This window comes from Panulirus ornatus, chromosome 56 (genome assembly GCF_036320965.1).
Source record: "Panulirus ornatus isolate Po-2019 chromosome 56, ASM3632096v1, whole genome shotgun sequence".
In the NCBI taxonomy this organism is placed as follows: Eukaryota; Metazoa; Arthropoda; class Malacostraca; order Decapoda; family Palinuridae; genus Panulirus; species Panulirus ornatus.
Window position 1 is genome coordinate 9,448,077 of NC_092279.1, and position 20,567 is coordinate 9,468,643.

Consider the following 20,567-nt stretch of genomic DNA (forward strand, 5'->3'; position numbering starts at 1 on the left):
CAAAAACCAAAGTAATAACTACAGAAGATGGAAAGCAGTGTAGGTCAAGCAGGTGAAGTTTTGAAGTCAGCCTGGAAGAATTTATAAGTTGAACTGTTTTTGACTAAACTCTGTCAAGTAAGGATGCAGAGCTAGAACCACCCTAGATGTGAGAGCAGTACTCCATACAAGGACGAATCAATCCTTTGTATAATCATAGTAACTGTTCAGAAGAAAAGAAATTTCAACATCTAAGTATGACTCCAAGTTCCTTAAAAGACAGACATAACTATTTCCACAAAGTGGGATTTCTTATAGGGGGAATGCTACAGTAATATCAAGTATATTAAATGAGTCAAAGGATAAAAGAGAGCTGTGTGGAGTTTCCAGTGGCATTAAACTCAACAAAGTTTGGTCTAGCCCAATGAGATATCCTGACCAAATCTGACTTTATTAAGGAAGTTGCATCAGGACAAGATGCAGATCATGCGAGAGAAGGAGCAGAATTGAAGGATGTGAAGGCTGCATCACAATAGTTTAAGTCACAGTCATATACAAGTAATAGATAGTTTGCATCACAACAGTTCAAGTCACTGCTGTTTACAAGATGCAGAGGTTAGGCTGTATCACAACAACTAAAGTCACAGCTATGTACAGAAAATAGTGGTTATGATGTATCAAAACCATCTAGGTCACTGCTGTATACAAGTGGCAGTTGTTTGATGGCAAGACAACAGTCTAATAAACAGCTATATACAAGAAGTAGTTGTATGGCTGTATGACAAAAGTTTAAGACACAGCTATATACAAGAAGTAGTGGTTAGGTTGGATCACATCTTAAGTCACAGCTTCATACAAGAAATAGCAGTTAGGCCACACCATAAATAATCTAAGTCTGCTATATACAAGAAGTGGTTAGACTGCATCACAACAGTGAAAGTCTGAGCTATATACAAGCAGTAGTGGTTAAGGCTGCAGCCCAAAAGATTATGTTACTGCTGTATATAAGAAATAGTGGTTAGGCTGCATCACAACAGTTTAAGTCAGTGTTATATATAAGTAGTAGTTAAGCATCACTGCAATTTAAGTCACTGCTATATGCAAGTAACTATTAGGCTGCATTATAACAGTCTGCTACATTGAGGCAGATGAGGCTGGTGTCATTTTCTGAAGATATAATACCATTTATTTATTTACTATACTTGATTGCCACTTCCCACATTAGTGAAGTAATGCCAGTAACAGAGAGAGAAAGGCAGCACCCAATCATATCCATTCTCTAGCTGCATGTGTAATGCACTGAAACCACAGTTCCTTACACACAACCAAACCCCACAAACCTTTCCATGGTTTACCATGGAAAGGTTTGTTGAGAAGGCAGTGACACCCATCCAATCTTTTATATGAAGGCAAGAAATGAGAATGAAGGCACCACAAGCTAATTTCAAAATACAATTAACAATTCTGAACAGCATAACAAGCAGGTATAAATAAACATGGGTGCAGGGGCAATGTGCACTACTTCACCACCACGCTATAACATTATATAGATCTGGATGGATTGCTGCATGGTTGTTGAGTCCAAGAAATTAGCATTATTGGCCATATATGTTTTACTGAGGTCAAAAGAAGTTTAGCCTAATGGATATACCTCATTTTGGGTGATAAAACAATGCTTTAAGCCCTCATTGACCAAATAATCTCTCAAATGCTCATGAGGCTCTATATGAAGGTAAAAAAGAAATTCTGCAGTAATATCATTGTGTAATGTCTACCTATTTCACAATGCACTGACCCCAAGGAACATGAAGAAGTAGCCACCCATCTTCTGACAAGAAGTGAGTGACATGCACCAATGAACAAGTTTTTCCAACTCCATTTTGACCATCTACATCAAAAGTTAAGGAAAATTTACCTTTTTTTCTCGCTTTCCACACACAAACACATATGCATGAATATAATGAAATAAGTGCTTACCCTCATAGAAAATATAATGCCCTCCAACAACAAGGATTCAAAACCCTTACCACTTTCGTGTTGGCTGGATACACTAACTACTATGCTGCAAATCCTAGTTTCGAGCGTACCCAGCTCCCACACAAATAGTATGGAGTTTGAATACTTTCTATTAGAGGGCATTAGGTATACATAAATATATCCTTGTGTTTGGGATTACCCTTGATAGATCTGACGTCCTGGGACTTTTTCCACTCATTGAAGAGTGAAGGTAGCGCTTCACCAAAATTTTCCTAATCAGTCTCAGATTCCCATATAACATCTTCAAATGAAATAAGATATATGTCTGCAGTACATAACCAACATACACTGTTTGCCTGTAAAGCACTTCTGACATTTTTTTTGATCAAGCTACAGTTTATGTCTGCACAGTTCACACAACAGGTTTTCTTAAATGCAAGCAATTTCTTGTTGACCATTCAGATTCTGGAATATGCTCTGTTTACACATTAATAACCATATATTTTTTTTCTATGTCAAGTGGGAGCTATGGCAGGCCAAAGTTGCCATCCAGAGATTTAATTTTTTTTTCATTTTTTCAAGCTTGATCACCATTAGTGAACTAGTACCAGGCACAGATGAAGAAAGGACACATTCATTCACATCTCTTTCCTAACTGTCATGTGCACTGCATTGAAACCACAACCCCCTGTCCACAACTATGTCCCACAAATCTTTCCATGGTTTTCCCCGGCCAACCATATGCCTTGGTTCAGTTGACTGACAACATGTTGATCCCTGTATACCACATCATTCCACTTCACTCTATCCTGTGCACACCTTGGGACAAAGTGAATTGGAATGATATGGTATACAGGAGTCGACATGGTGTAACTAGACTGAACTAGGGCATGTGAAACTGCTGGGGGAAACCATGGGAAGGCTTGAGGGATGTGGTTGTGTTTTTTTAATACTATCCCTTTAACAACATCATCACTACCACAATTGTTATCATTAGTCATGAATTCTCCCAGTAAGGCTTATTTGTGCATTAACGCTTATACATATTCTGTTTGTTAAAGAATAAGTTATCCTCCTCCTCCTCCTCAGAAACAAATAATATTCTTTTGCTGTCTAACAATAATCAGTTTGTCATTTACCCTTTGTAAATCCCTACCCTTATATTCTCTTTCTCTTCTTCTTCCTCCATTATCATCCATTTCATTCTCCTCTGCTTATTTACCTATGGCCCCAGGCTGCTAAGGGCCATTACACATGTTGCCTTCATTGACCAGTGCTTGTTCAATGGGGGGGGTTAAGATTACTCACTTCCTTCATTTTGCATTTATTCTTCCCATTTTTTTTTTCTTTTTCTTTTTTATACTTTGTCGCTGTCTCCCGCGTTTGCGAGGTAGCGCAAGGAAACAGACGAAAGAAATGGCCCAACCCCCCCCCCCCATACACATGTATATACATACATCCACACACGCAAATATACATACCTACACAGCTTTCCATGGTTTACCCCAGACGCTTCACATGCCTTGATTCAATCCACTGACAGCACGTCAACCCCGGTATACCACATCGCTCCAATTCACTCTATTCCTTGCCCTCCTTTCACCCTCCTGCATGTTCAGGCCCCGATCACACAAAATCTTTTTCACTCCATCTTTCCACCTCCAATTTGGTCTCCCTCTTCTCCTCGTTCCCTCCATCTCCGACACATATATCCTCTTGGTCAATCTTTCCTCACTCATTCTCTCCATGTGCCCAAACCACTTCAAAACACCCTCTTCTGCTCTCTCAACCACGCTCTTTTTATTTCCACACATCTCTCTTACCCTTACGTTACTCACTCGATCAAACCACCTCACACCACACATTGTCCTCAAACATCTCATTTCCAGCACATCCATCCTCCTGCGCACAACTCTATCCATAGCCCACGCCTCGCAACCATACAACATTGTTGGAACCACTATTCCTTCAAACATACCCATTTTTGCTTTCCGAGATAATGTTCTCGACTTCCACACATTCTTCAAGGCCCCCAGAATTTTCGCCCCCTCCCCCACCCTATGATCCACTTCCGCTTCCATGGTTCCATCCGCTGCCAGATCCACTCCCAGATTCTTCCCATATGTTATTTAAAACAAATTCATCATATCTGTTTTTCTGACTGGGCTTCACATGCTTAATAACTGAAAAATACCTGTTGTAAAACCCAGTGTATTGGTCTTGCATGAAGTGGGCATTTAAGTTTATGATTCCTCTGCAGTAGTGTTGCCAAAATATTTTCTTTACTCACTTTGTTCAATCCTGCAATAAAATAACTGGATGCTACTTCAAGCAATATTAACTTAAAAGATGCAATATCTAGCTGCAATTTTTCTTTTTCATTCATTTTACTTGAAAACCTAGGAGTAATCAACTATCTCCCAGTTGCATCACCTGCAAGAGTTGTTTAGAAGATTTTTACCAGTAAAGCTCAATAGTACTGTCCAGTGAATATATTTGTTTGGTTTCATTCATTTCTTCAATATCACTTGTTATTTCAAAGATTCAACAACAGTTTATGCTACAATGTGCCCTGGCCAACCTAGCCACAGCATAAATTTGGATATATGTCTCGAATATCAAGTGTCATTTAACATTTTTTGCACAGCACACTCCAACACACACAGAGCTTCAGACTGGGTAGGAGCAATTAGACTTCAGGAATGGTAGAGACTGTGCAGATCAGGCATCTGCTTTGAAGAATGAGTGAGTAATACTTAGAGAATCAGAAGCAATACACTTAGAAATCAGAAGCAATACAAATGAGCGCAACTGGGCATTTGTACTGACTGCAGTACAACAATGACTTGCTGTATCTATATTCACAAAATAGTCCCTTAAGTTAATTTAAAGACATTGGCAAAAATGACAAAGGATACATAGTATAAATTTGTTGGGTGGCAATGCCAGACTGGACCTCTTGATTCCATCAATCAAAGTCAGTGCTGGTTGTCGAATCATTAGACAGGTCTCAGCGAACGTTTCACAATGTATTACATACTGCTTAGTCATTCCACCCATTCCAAAAAGTCGATTCACTAAGTCTGGGTCTAAAGTGTACCACAAACCCAAATGATCTTGTGTGTGGAGTCCCTGCAAGAGAAATAATAATTACTTAGGAAATTATGATTACACTAGTTCAGAGGATACAGAGTTAATCATTATCCAGCGTGGCTTGAAGAATGAAAGATTTCAATATCACTGTAATATTCTGTTAAGTAAACTATGAATTAAGGATAGATTTTCTGAATTCCCTTACTAAGACTCAACCGCCACAACATTCAGTGCACAGCTTGTGCAAAAGACTAACAAAATTCCTTCTTGCTGGTTGGCTGACTGATGTTTAAAATGCAATCCCTATCTTCCTTAGTTAATTAGTCAATCTATCGGATGGTTGTTTAACCCTAAGACCTCTCATGGGGTTCCTGTAGCTTCAAAGTTGAATTCCAGGAAGAAAAAGGATAAGGTGGATTCTAGTAGGGCAGGAACATCATTAATGACATGGTACTCCCTTTCCTCCTCTGATTATGATACAGCCTCATCAAAGGTGATTTCTAACTCATGGTGTTATCACATGCAAATAAAGTATGAGAATACCCCTAAATACTTTCTAAGAAATATGCAAAGCAACATAAGACATCAAACTCACTGGTTGATTAACTGAGGTGCGAGGAGCCTTGATCTTAACTGATGTGCCTGCTTCACTACTCCAACATCTTGGTTCCTTCAACAGACCAGGAATCTTCTGGACTTGAAATAACCTAGATGGACCTATTAGAAATGCAATTAGTCATAAAATACAAATCATAAATAAATTCTTCAAAACTTATGAATGACTGCATTGTATCATTTCTAAAGGTGAAAACAAAAAAAATTTTTTTTTTTTTTTTTTTTTTGCTTTGTCGCTGTCTCCCGCGTTTGCGAGGTAGCGCAAGGAAACAGACGAAAGAAATGGCCCAACCCACCCCCATACACATGTATATACATATGTCCACACACGCAAATATACATACCTACACAGCTTTCCATGGTTTACCCCAGACGCTTCACATGCCTTGATTCAATCCACTGACAGCACGTCAACCCCGGTATACCACATCGCTCCAATTCACTCTATTCCTTGCCCTCCTTTCACCCTCCTGCATGTTCAGGCCCCGATCACACAAAATCTTTTTCACTCCATCTTTCCACCTCCAATTTGGTCTCCCTCTTCTCCTCGTTCCCTCCACCTCCGACACATATATCCTCTTGGTCAATCTTTCCTCACTCATTCTCTCCATGTGCCCAAACCATTTCAAAACACCCTCTTCTGCTCTCTCAACCACGCTCTTTTTATTTCCACACATATCTCTCTTACCCTTACGTTACTTACTCGATCAAACCACCTCACACCACACAGTGTCCTCAAACATCTCATTTCCAGCACATCCATCCTCCTGCGCACAACTCTATCCATAGCCCACGCCTCGCAACCATACAACATTGTTGGAACCACTATTCCTTCAAACATACCCATTTTTACTTTCCGAGATAATGTTCTCGACTTCCACACATTCTTCAAGGCTCCCAGAATTTTCGCCCCCTCCCCCACCCTATGATCCACTTCCGCTTCCATGGTTCCATCCGCTGCCAGATCCACTCCCAGATATCTAAAACACTTCACTTCCTCCAGTTTTTCTCCATTCAAACTCACCTCCCAATTGACTTGACCCTCAACCCTACTGTACCTAATAACCTTGCTCTTATTCACATTTACTCTTAACTTTCTTCTTTCACACACTTTACCAAACTCAGTCACCAGCTTCTGCAGTTTCTCACATGAATCAGCCACCAGCGCTGTATCATCAGCGAACCAACAACTGACTCACTTCCCAAGCTCTCTCATCCCCAACAGACTTCATACTTGCCCCTCTTTCCAAAACTCTTGCATTCACCTCCCTAACAACCCCATCCATAAACAAATTAAACAACCATGGAGACATCACACACCCCTGCCGCAAACCTACATTCACTGAGAACCAATCACTTTCCTCTCTTCCTACACGTACACATGCCTTACATCCTCGATAAAAACTTTTCACTGCTTATAACAACTTGCCTCCCACACCATATATTCTTAATACCTTCCACAGAGCATCTCTATCAACTCTATCATATGCCTTCTCCAGATCCATAAATGCTACATACAAATCCATTTGCTTTTCTAAGTATTTCTCACATACATTCTTCAAAGCAAACACCTGATCCACACATCCTCTACCACTTCTGAAACCACACTGCTCTTCCCCAATCTGATGCTCTGTACATGCCTTCACCCTCTCAATCAATACTCTCCCATATAATTTCCCAGGAATACTCAACAAACTTATACCTCCATAATTTGAGCACTCACTCTTATCCCCTTTGCCTTTGTACAATGGCACTATCCATGCATTCCGCCAATCCTCAGGCACCTCACCATGAGTCATACATACATTAAATAACCTTACCAACCAGTCAACAATACAGGGTAAAGGGGAAGAGTGGTTTGGGAATGTCTTGGGAGTAAAGTCAGGGGTTAGTGAGAGGACAAGAGCAAGGGAAGGAGTAGCAGTACTCCTGAAACAGGAGTTGTGGGAGTATGTGATAGAATGTAAGAAAGTAAATTCTCGATTAATATGGGTAAAACTGAAAGTTGATGGAGAGAGATGGGTGATTATTGGTGCATATGCACCTGGGCATGAGAAGAAAGATCATGAGAGGCAAGTGTTTTGGGAGCAGCTGAATGAGTGTGTTAGTGGTTTTGATGCACGAGACCGGGTTATAGTGATGGGTGATTTGAATGCAAAGGTGAGTAATGTGGCAGTTGAGGGAATAATTGGTATACATGGGGTGTTCAGTGTTGTAAATGGAAATGGTGAAGAGCTTGTAGATTTATGTGCTGAAAAAGGACTGATGATTGGGAATACCTGGTTTAAAAAGCGAGATATACATAAGTATACTATGGATCTGGAGAAGGCATATGATAGAGTTGATAGAGATGCTCTGTGGAAGGTATTAAGAATATATGGTGTGGGAGGCAAGTTGTTATAAGCAGTGAAAAGTTTTTATCGAGGATGTAAGGCATGTGTACGTGTAGGAAGAGAGGAAAGTGACTGGTTCTCAGTGAATGTAGGTTTGCGGCAGGGGTGTGTGAAGTCTCCATGGTTGTTTAATTTGTTTATGGATGGGGTTGTTAGGGAGGTGAATGCAAGAGTTTCGGAAAGAGGGGCAAGTATGAAGTCTGTTGGGGATGAGAGAGCTTGGGAAGTGAGTCAGTTGTTGTTCGCTGATGATACAGCGCTGGTGGCTGATTCATGTGAGAAACTGCAGAAGCTGGTGACTGAGTTTGGTAAAGTGTGTGAAAGAAGAAAGTTAAGAGTAAATGTGAATAAGAGCAAGGTTATTAGGTACAGTAGGGTTGCGGGTCAAGTCAATTGGGAGGTGAGTTTGAATGGAGAAAAACTGGAGGAAGTAAAGTGTTTTAGATATCTGGGAGTGGATCTGGCAGCGGATGGAACCATGGAAGCGGAAGTGGATCATAGGATGGGGGAGGGGGTGAAAATTCTGGGAGCCTTGAAGAATGTGTGGAAGTCGAGAACATTATCTCGGAAAGCAAAAATGGGTATGTTTGAAGGAATAGTGGTTCCAACAATGTTGTATGGTTGCGAGGCGTGGGCTATGGATAGAGTGGTGCGCAGGAGGATGGATGTGCTGGAAATGAGATGTTTGAGGACAATGTGTGGTGTGAGGTGGTTTGATCAAGTAAGTAACGTAAGGGTAAGAGAGATGTGTGGAAATAAAAAGAGCGTGGTTGAGAGAGCAGAAGAGGGTGTTTTGAAATGGTTTGGGCACATGGAGAGAATGAGTGAGGAAAGATTGACCAAGAGGATATATGTGTCGGAGGTGGAGGGAACGAGGAGAAGAGGGAGACCAAACTGGAGGTGGAAAGATGGAGTGAAAAAGATTTTGTGTGATCGGGGCCTGAACATGCAGGAGGGTGAAAGGAGGGCAAGGAATAGAGTGAATTGGAGCGATGTGGTGTACCGGGGTTGACGTGCTGTCAGTGGATTGAATCAGGGCATGTGAAGCGTCTGGGGTAAACCATGGAAAGCTGTGTAGGTATGTATATTTGTGTGTGTGGACGTATGTATATACATGTGTATGGGGGTGGGTTGGGCCATTTCTTTCGTCTGTTTCCTTGCGCTACCTCGGAAACGCGGGAGACAGCGGAAAAAAAAAAAAAAAAAAAAAAAAAAAAAAAAGTATACTTATGTAAGTAGGAGAGATGGCCAGAGAGCGTTATTGGATTACGTGTTAATTGACAGGCGCGCAAAAGAGAGACTTTTGGATGTTAATGTGCTGAGAGGTGCAACTGGAGGGATGTCTGATCATTATCTTGTGGAGGCTAAGGTGAAGATTTGTATGGGTTTTCAGAAAAGAAGAGTGAATGTTGGGGTGAAGAGGGTGGTGAGAGTAAGTGAGCTTGGGAAGGAGACTTGTGTGAGGAAGTACCAAGAGAGACTGAGTACAGAATGGAAAAAGGGTGAGAAAAATGGAAGTAAGGGGAGTGGGGGAGGAATGGGATGTATTTAGGGAATCAGTGATGGATTGCACAAAAGATGCTTGTGGCATGAGAAGAGTGGGAGGTGGGTTGATTAGAAAGGGTAGTGAGTGGTGGGATGAAGAAGTAAGAGTATTAGTGAAAGAGAAGAGAGAGGCATTTGGACGATTTTTGCAGGGAAAAAATGCAATTGAGTGGGAGATGTATAAAAGAAAGAGACAGGAGGTCAAGAGAAAGGTGCAAGAGGTGAAAAAAAGGGCAAATGAGAGTTGGGGTGAGAGAGTATCATTAAATTTTAGGGAGAATAAAAAGATGTTCTGGAAGGAGGTAAAGTGCGTAAGACAAGGGAGCAAATGGGAACTTCAGTGAAGGGTGCAAATGGGGAGGTGATAACAAGTAGTGGTGATGTGAGAAGGAGATGGAGTGAGTATTTTGAAGGTTTGTTGAATGTGTTTGATGATAGAGTGGCAGATATAGGGTGTTTTGGTCGAGGTGGTGTGCAAAGTGAGAGGGTTAGGGAAAATGATTTGGTAAACAGAGAAGAGGTAGTAAAAGCTTTGCGGAAGATGAAAGCCGGCAAGGCAGCAGGTTTGGATGGTTTTGCAGTGGAATTTATTAAAAGAAAAAATAGAAAAGTTAATATTATATCAAAAGTTGCCATCTATGGCAATCTTTGTTCATATATTGATTGTTTGAGGTCTTACTGTGTTGTGAACTCCCCCTCCATCCTAATGCCTTGTGCTTCAGTGGGTTCCTTGAAAGTTTGTTTTTATTATACTACTCTATCATCAAAACCATTAAACTTTCTTTTATATTTACTAATCCCTTCATGATGGCATGCAAAAAAAAAAAAATTAAGTAGACCCTCAAAAACAGCAAACTTATGAAAATTGTAAAGCATTTTTATTCAATCTCTTCAATCTAGTTATATTTCTGATGCTCTTCCCTCTGGGAACTCGCATCAAGGGAGTGGCCATGGCAAAAGAGTTTCCACTTATCCTTGTTCTTACATGCCTCCCTCACATACCATTCCATACATCATTCCACCATTTTTCTCCCTCCCGTACTCTTGCACTCTATTTCCCCAAGTCACAGGTGGTCTTTCTCTCCCATCAACCCCTTTAATCATAGTTTCATACACTCTCCCTGTAAATTCCCCATCTTTGATTCTTTCCACATACCCAAACCACCTCAAAGTATTATGTTTCAACCACTCTACCACTCCACACTTCATTCCCTGCCATATCAAACCTCTAATACACCCCCTTATTTCTTTCTTCATTCCATCTAGTCATACCTCATGCTCCTCTTAAAATTGCTCATTTCCACAGCCTGGATTCTTGACTTCTGTGACCTATTCCATGTCTATGACGCAGCTGCATAAATATGGGTTAGGAGGACTATGCAGTTCCTTTATCCTTTCTTAACTTCCATGCTTACACCTTTACCCTTCATATTCTATGCTGTACTGCTCTCCCTCTATTTCACCAAATTTACCTAAGATAGCTACCAAATAGATACTTAAATTCTGTCACCTCTTCCAGTTTTTCTTCTATCCATATCTATACATAGTTTAGTATACTTTCTTTTCTCACTCTATAGGGCTTTGCAAAAATCTCTACTTTCACTCTATTTCCTTCAAACACCATTGCTTTACTTTTACTCATATTTACCTTCAAGTACTTATGCTTACACACATCATAAAACACACTTAAAATCATCTATAACTCTTCTACACTCTTAGTAAATGACACAACAACATCCGCAAACAGGCTTGTCACTAGCCATCATACCTCACCCTCCATTTCAGCACCTCCTATCCCTAGTTTTGCTTTCATATCTCTTACCACTTCATCGACATATATGTTAAAAAGCCACGGTGACATCATACAGCCCTGTCTTATACACACATTTATACGAAAACTTTCCCTCGACTCTCCATTCAACTTTGCACATGCATGTGCTCCTCTATACAAGGCTTTCACACCATCTAACATTTGTCCCCCTAACCTATGTATCCTCAACACATCCTATAACGCATTTCACTTGACTGTCATACTCATTCTCCACATCCATAAAAGCAGCATACAGCATTTTACATTTTGCTAGATGCTTTACTACACTCACTTTCACCACAAAAATCTAATCCACATATCCCTAACCTTTCCTAAAATTCTCTTGCTCCTAACTTATACTGCATTCAGTCACTTCTGCCATTCTATCAATCAACACTCCTGTATACACTTTTCCTGATATACTTAACAGACATATTCCTCTACAACTCCTACATACACCCATAGTATCCTTTCCTCTGAATAAAGGAACAATACCAGCTTTCACGTAGACCTTAGGCACAACCTTCTGCTTCCAGGCTAGATTACATATCAAATGTATCTGCTATATCATACTTTCTCCTTAATACTTAAACACTTCAGCCATAAACCCATCCATTCAAGGTGGCGTCCACACATACAAATATACATACCTACACAGCTTTCCATGGTTTACCCCAGACGCTTCACATGCCCTGATTCAATCCACTGACAGCACGTCAACCCCGGTATACCACATCGATCCAATTCACTCTATTCCTTGCCCGCCTTTCACCCTCCTGCATGTTCAGGCCCTGATCACTCGAAATCTTTTTCACTCCATCTTTCCACCTCCAATTTGGTCTCCCACTTCTCCTCGTTCCCTCCACCTCCGACACATATATCCTCTTGGTCAATCTTTCCTCACTCATTCTCTCCATGTGCCCATACCATTTCAAAACACCCTCTTCTGCTCTCTCAACCATGCTCTTTTTATTTCCACATATCTCTCTTACCCTTACATTACTTACTCGATCAAACCACCTCACACCACACATTGTCCTCAAACATCTCATTTCCAGCACATCCACCCTCCTGCGCACAACTCTATCCATAGCCCACGCCTCGCAACCATACAACATTGTTGGAACCACTATTCCTTCAAACATACCCATTTTTGCTTTCCGAGATAATGTTCTCCACTTCCAAACATTCTTCAAGGCTCCCAGGATTTTCGCTCCCTCCCCCACCCTATGATTCACTTCCGCTTCCATGGTTCCATCCGCTGCCAGATCCACTTCCAGATATCTAAAGCACTTTACTTCCTCCAGTTTTTCTCCATTCAAACTTACCTCCCAATTGACTTGACCCTCAACCCTACTGTACCTAATAACCTTGCTCTTATTCACATTTACTCTTAACTTTCTTCTTTCACACACTTTACCAAACTCAGTCACCAGCTTCTGCAGTTTCTCATATGAATCAGCCACCAGTGCTGTATCATCAGTGAACAACAACTGACTCACTTCCCAAGCTCTCTCATCCACAACAGACTTCATACTTGCCCCTCTTTCCAAAACTCTTGTATTCACCTCCCTAACAACCCCATCCATAAACAAATTAAACAACCATGGAGACATCACACACCCCTGCCGCAAACCTACATTCACTGAGAACCAATCACTTTCCTTTCTTCCTACACGTACACATGCCTTACGTCCTCGATAAAAACTTTTCACTGCTTCTAACAACTTGCCTCCCACACCATATATTCTTAATACCTTCCACAGAGCATCTCTATCAACTCTATCATATGCCTTCTCTAGATCCATAAATGCTACATACAAATCCATTTGCTTTTCTAAGTATTTCTCACATACATTCTTCAAAGCAAACACCTGATCCACACATCCTCTACCACTTCTGAAACCACACTGCTCTTCCCCAATCTGATGCTCTGTACATGCCTTCACCCTCTCAATCAATACCCTCCCATATAATTTACCAGGAATACTCAACAAACTTATACCTCTGTAATTTGAGCACTCACTCTTATCCTCTTTGCCTTTGTACAATGGCAAAATGCACGCATTCCACCAATCCTCAGGCACCTCACCATGAGTCATATATACATTAAATAACCTTACCAACCAGTCAACAGTACAGGGTAAAGGGGAAGAGTGGTTTGGGAATGTCTTGGGAGTAAAGTCAGGGGTTAGTGAGAGGACAAGAGCAAGGGAAGGAGTAGCAGTACTCCTGAAACAGGAGTTGTGGGAGTATGTGATAGAATGTAAGAAAGTAAATTCTCGATTAATATGGGTAAAACTGAAAGTTGATGGAGAGAGATGGGTGATTATTGGTGCATATGCACCTGGGCATGAGAAGAAAGATCATGAGAGGCAAGTGTTTTGGGAGCAGCTGAATGAGTGTGTTAGTGGTTTTGATGCACGAGACCGGGTTATAGTGATGGGTGATTTGAATGCAAAGGTGAGTAATGTGGCAGTTGAGGGAATAATTGGTATACATGGGGTGTTCAGTGTTGTAAATGGAAATGGTGAAGAGCTTGTAGATTTATGTGCTGAAAAAGGACTGATGATTGGGAATACCTGGTTTAAAAAGCGAGATATACATAAGTATACTATGGATCTGGAGAAGGCATATGATAGAGTTGATAGAGATGCTCTGTGGAAGGTATTAAGAATATATGGTGTGGGAGGCAAGTTGTTATAAGCAGTGAAAAGTTTTTATCGAGGATGTAAGGCATGTGTACGTGTAGGAAGAGAGGAAAGTGATTGGTTCTCAGTGAATGTAGGTTTGCGGCAGGGGTGTGTGAAGTCTCCATGGTTGTTTAATTTGTTTATGGATGGGGTTGTTAGGGAGGTGAATGCAAGAGTTTTGGAAAGAGGGGCAAGTATGAAGTCTGTTGGGGATGAGAGAGCTTGGGAAGTGAGTCAGTTGTTGTTCGCTGATGATACAGCGCTGGTGGCTGATTCATGTGAGAAACTGCAGAAGCTGGTGACTGAGTTTGGTAAAGTGTGTGAAAGAAGAAAGTTAAGAGTAAATGTGAATAAGAGCAAGGTTATTAGGTACAGTAGGGTTGCGGGTCAAGTCAATTGGGAGGTGAGTTTGAATGGAGAAAAACTGGAGGAAGTAAAGTGTTTTAGATATCTGGGAGTGGATCTGGCAGCGGATGGAACCATGGAAGCGGAAGTGGATCATAGGATGGGGGAGGGGGTGAAAATTCTGGGAGCCTTGAAGAATGTGTGGAAGTCGAGAACATTATCTCGGAAAGCAAAAATGGGTATGTTTGAAGGAATAGTGGTTCCAACAATGTTGTATGGTTGCGAGGCGTGGGCTATGGATAGAGTGGTGCGCAGGAGGATGGATGTGCTGGAAATGAGATGTTTGAGGACAATGTGTGGTGTGAGGTGGTTTGATCAAGTAAGTAACGTAAGGGTAAGAGAGATGTGTGGAAATAAAAAGAGCGTGGTTGAGAGAGCAGAAGAGGGTGTTTTGAAATGGTTTGGGCACATGGAGAGAATGAGTGAGGAAAGATTGACCAAGAGGATATATGTGTCGGAGGTGGAGGGAACGAGGAGAAGAGGGAGACCAAACTGGAGGTGGAAAGATGGAGTGAAAAAGATTTTGTGTGATCGGGGCCTGAACATGCAGGAGGGTGAAAGGAGGGCAAGGAATAGAGTGAATTGGAGCGATGTGGTGTACCGGGGTTGACGTGCTGTCAGTGGATTAAATCAGGGCATGTGAAGCGTCTGGGGTAAACCATGGAAAGCTGTGTAGGTATGTATATTTGTGTGTGTGGACGTATGTATATACATGTGTATGGGGGTGGGTTGGGCCATTTCTTTCGTCTGTTTCCTTGCGCTACCTCGGAAACGCGGGAGACAGCGGAAAAAAAAACAAAAAAAAAAAACAAAAAAAAAAAAACATAAGTATACTTATGTAAGTAGGAGAGATGGCCAGAGAGCGTTATTGGATTACGTGTTAATTGACAGGCGCGCGAAAGAGAGACTTTTGGATGTTAATGTGCTGAGAGGTGCAACTGGAGGGATGTCTGATCATTATCTTGTGGAGGCTAAGGTGAAGATTTGTATGGGTTTTCAGAAAAGAAGAGTGAATGTTGGGGTGAAGAGGGTGGTGAGAGTAAGTGAGCTTGGGAAGGAGACTTGTGTGAGGAAGTACCAAGAGAGACTGAGTACAGAATGGAAAAAGGTGAGAAAAATGGAAGTAAGGGGAGTGGGGGAGGAATGGGATGTATTTAGGGAATCAGTGATGGATTGCACAAAAGATGCTTGTGGCATGAGAAGAGTGGGAGGTGGGTTGATTAGAAAGGGTAGTGAGTGGTGGGATGAAGAAGTAAGAGTATTAGTGAAAGAGAAGAGAGAGGCATTTGGACGATTTTTGCAGGGAAAAAATGCAATTGAGTGGGAGATGTATAAAAGAAAGAGACAGGAGGTCAAGAGAAAGGTGCAAGAGGTGAAAAAAAGGGCAAATGAGAGTTGGGGTGAGAGAGTATCATTAAATTTTAGGGAGAATAAAAAGATGTTCTGGAAGGAGGTAAAGTGCGTAAGACAAGGGAGCAAATGGGAACTTCAGTGAAGGGTGCAAATGGGGAGGTGATAACAAGTAGTGGTGATGTGAGAAGGAGATGGAGTGAGTATTTTGAAGGTTTGTTGAATGTGTTTGATGATAGAGTGGCAGATATAGGGTGTTTTGGTCGAGGTGGTGTGCAAAGTGAGAGGGTTAGGGAAAATGATTTGGTAAACAGAGAAGAGGTAGTAAAAGCTTTGCGGAAGATGAAAGCCGGCAAGGCAGCAGGTTTGGATGGTTTTGCAGTGGAATTTATTAAAAGAAAAAATAGAAAAGTTAATATTATATCAAAAGTTGCCATCTATGGCAATCTTTGTTCATATATTGATTGTTTGAGGTCTTACTGTGTTGTGAACTCCCCCTCCATCCTAATGCCTTGTGCTTCAGTGGGTTCCTTGAAAGTTTGTTTTTATTATACTACTCTATCATCAAAACCATTAAACTTTCTTTTATATTTACTAATCCCTTCATGATGGCATGCAAAAAAAAAAAAAATTAAGTAGACCCTCAAAAACAGCAAACTTATGAAAATTGTAAAGCATTTTTATTCAATCTCTTCAATCTAGTTATATTTCTGATGCTCTTCCCTCTGGGAACTCGCATCAAGGGAGTGGCCATGGCAAAAGAGTTTCCACTTATCCTTGTTCTTACATGCCTCCCTCACATACCATTCCATACATCATTCCACCATTTTTCTCCCTCCCGTACTCTTGCACTCTATTTCCCCAAGTCACAGGTGGTCTTTCTCTCCCATCAACCCCTTTAATCATAGTTTCATACACTCTCCCTGTAAATTCCCCATCTTTGATTCTTTCCACATACCCAAACCACCTCAAAGTATTATGTTTCAACCACTCTACCACTCCACACTTCATTCCCTGCCATATCAAACCTCTAATACACCCCCTTATTTCTTTCTTCATTCCATCTAGTCATACCTCATGCTCCTCTTAAAATTGCTCATTTCCACAGCCTGGATTCTTGACTTCTGTGACCTATTCCATGTCTATGACGCAGCTGCATAAATATGGGTTAGGAGGACTATGCAGTTCCTTTATCCTTTCTTAACTTCCATGCTTACACCTTTACCCTTCATATTCTATGCTGTACTGCTCTCCCTCTATTTCACCAAATTTACCTAAGATAGCTACCAAATAGATACTTAAATTCTGTCACCTCTTCCAGTTTTTCTTCTATCCATATCTATACATAGTTTAGTATACTTTCTTTTCTCACTCTATAGGGCTTTGCAAAAATCTCTACTTTCACTCTATTTCCTTCAAACACCATTGCTTTACTTTTACTCATATTTACCTTCAAGTACTTATGCTTACACACATCATAAAACACACTTAAAATCATCTATAACTCTTCTACACTCTTAGTAAATGACACAACAACATCCGCAAACAGGCTTGTCACTAGCCATCATACCTCACCCTCCATTTCAGCACCTCCTATCCCTAGTTTTGCTTTCATATCTCTTACCACTTCATCGACATATATGTTAAAAAGCCACGGTGACATCACACAGCCCTGTCTTATACACACATTTATACGAAAACTTTCCCTCGACTCTCCATTCAACTTTGCACATGCATGTGCTCCTCTATACAAGGCTTTCACACCATCTAACATTTGTCCCCCTAACCTATGTATCCTCAACACATCCTATAACGCATTTCACTTGACTGTTATACTCATTCTCCACATCCATAAAAGCAGCATACAGCATTTTACATTTTGCTAGATGCTTTACTACACTCACTTTCACCACAAAAATCTAATCCACATATCCCTAACCTTTCCTAAAATTCTCTTGCTCCTAACTTATACTGCATTCAGTCACTTCTGCCATTCTATCCCTGTATACACTTTTCCTGATATACTTAACAGACATATTCCTCTACAACTCCTACATACACCCATAGTATCCTTTCCTCTGAATAAAGGAACAATACCAGCTTTCACGTAGACCTTAGGCACAACCTTCTGCTTCCAGGCTAGATTACATATCAAATGTATCTGCTATATCATACTTTCTCCTTAATACTTAAACACTTCAGCCATAAACCCATCCATTCAAGGTGGCATCCACACACGCAAATATACATACCTACACAGCTTTCCACGGTTTACCCCAGACGCTTCACATGCCCTGATTCAATCCACTGACAGCACGTCAACCCCGGTATACCACATCGATCCAATTCACTCTATTCCTTGCCCGCCTTTCACCCTCCTGCATGTTCAGGCCCTGATCACTCAAAATCTTTTTCACTCCATCTTTCCACCTCCAATTTGGTCTCCCACTTCTCCTCGTTCCCTCCACCTCCGACACATATATCCTCTTGGTCAATCTTTCCTCACTCATTCTCTCCATGTGCCCATACCATTTCAAAACACCCTCTTCTGCTCTCTCAACCATGCTCTTTTTATTTCCACATATCTCTCTTACCCTTACATTACTTACTCGATCAAACCACCTCACACCACACATTGTCCTCAAACATCTCATTTCCAGCACATCCACCCTCCTGCGCACAACTCTATCCATAGCCCACGCCTCGCAACCATACAACATTGTTGGAACCACTATTCCTTCAAACATACCCATTTTTGCTTTCCGAGATAATGTTCTCCACTTCCAAACATTCTTCAAGGCTCCCAGGATTTTCGCGCCCTCCCCCACCCTATGATTCACTTCCGCTTCCATGGTTCCATCCGCTGCCAGATCCACTTCCAGATATCTAAAGCACTTTACTTCCTCCAGTTTTTCTCCATTCAAACTTACCTCCCAATTGACTTGACCCTCAACCCTACTGTACCTAATAACCTTGCTCTTATTCACATTTACTCTTAACTTTCTTCTTTCACACACTTTACCAAACTCAGTCACCAGCTTCTGCAGTTTCTCACATGAATCAGCCACCAGTGCTGTATCATCAGTGAACAACAACGGACTCACTTCCCAAGCTCTCTCATCCACAACAGACTTCATACTTGCCCCTCTTTCCAAAACTCTTGTATTCACCTCCCTAACAACCCCATCCATAAACAAATTAAACAACCATGGAGACATCACACACCCCTGCCGCAAACCTACATTCACTGAGAACCAATCACTTTCCTTTCTTCCTACATGTACACATGCCTTACGTCCTCGATAAAAACTTTTCACTGCTTCTAACAACTTGCCTCCCACACCATATATTCTTAATACCTTCCACAGAGCATCTCTATCAACTCTATCATATGCCTTCTCTAGATCCATAAATGCTACATACTAATCCATTTGCTTTTCTAAGTATTTCTCACATACATTCTTCAAAGCAAACACCTGATCCACACATCCTCTACCACTTCTGAAACCACACTGCTCTTCCCCAATCTGATGCTCTGTACATGCCTTCACCCTCTCAATCAATACCCTCCCATATAATTTACCAGGAATACTCAACAAACTTATACCTCTGTAATTTGAGCACTCACTCTTATCCTCTTTGCCTTTGTACAATGGCAAAATGCACGCATTCCACCAATCCTCAGGCACCTCACCATGAGTCATATATACATTAAATAACCTTACCAACCAGTCAACAGTACAGTCACCCCCATTTTTAATAGATTCCACAGCAATACCATCCAAACCTGCTGCCTTGCCGGCTTTCATCTTCCGCAAAGCTTTTACTACCTCTTCTCTGTTTACCAAATCATTTTCCCTAACCCTCTCACTTTGCACACCACCTCAAGATAATGTTCTCACCTTCCACACATTCTTCAACGCTCCCAGAACTTTCGCCCCCTCCCCCAACCTATGATTCACTTTCGCTTCCATAGTTCCATCCGCTGCCAAATCCACTCCCAGATATCTAAAACAATTAACTTCCTCCAGTTTTTCTCCATTCAAACTTACCTCCCAGTTGACTTGTCCCTTGACCCTACTGTACCTAATAACCTTGCTCTTATTCACATTTACTCTCAGCTTTCTTCTTTCACACACTTTACCAAACTCAGTCACCAGCTAGGTACCAATTCAATGATCAGCCCTGAAGGAAGATGGACATCTGGAATGAGTATAGGTTCATTGCCATACCCAGGGCTCTAACTTTTGTGGGCCCATGCTGATTAATGGCCAGTATTGATAACCACTACACTAAGAGAATGGTAAAATCAGAGATTAGGAAGGCTAAAAGAAATCACAAAATTAAGATAGCTAACAAAGCAAAAAACAATGCCAAAGGATTTTATCAAATGTGTAGAATGAAGGTTATGGAGAAAACTGGACCCATCAAATTGCATTCTGGTAGATTGGTTGATAGTGAAATTGAAATTGAAATCACTTCATATCAGTATTTACACAGGCGGAGAATACAATCATTCCAGTTCCAGAGCAAATTTACGGGAGGATGAAAGCAGGAAGCTAAGTGATATAAAAATAAATAAGTAAACAAGAGTCCTGGGCCAGATGGTATTTATGCAAGGGTATTGAAAAAATGTAAGGAGGAAGTAAGTGTTCCGCTTTTAAATGTTTAAACAATCTCTGGAATAAGGCATACTTCCTAAGCAAT

The 20,567-nt window shown here is 41.1% G+C and overlaps 1 protein-coding gene across 1 annotated transcript in view; it reads right to left on the bottom strand.

Moving 5' to 3' along the window:
- The window catches only part of mRpS29 (mitochondrial ribosomal protein S29), a 49,179-nt gene that overhangs the window by 24,447 nt on the left and 4,165 nt on the right, over window positions 1–20,567 (bottom strand). The window contains exons 2-4 of the mRNA XM_071693729.1: window positions 5,645–5,766; window positions 4,875–5,088; window positions 1,775–1,867 (exon numbers count right to left, since the gene is read on the bottom strand). Of these exons, the coding sequence (XP_071549830.1) occupies window positions 1,775–1,867; window positions 4,875–5,088; window positions 5,645–5,766 (429 nt within the window). The remainder of the gene's footprint in view (window positions 1–1,774; window positions 1,868–4,874; window positions 5,089–5,644; window positions 5,767–20,567) is intronic.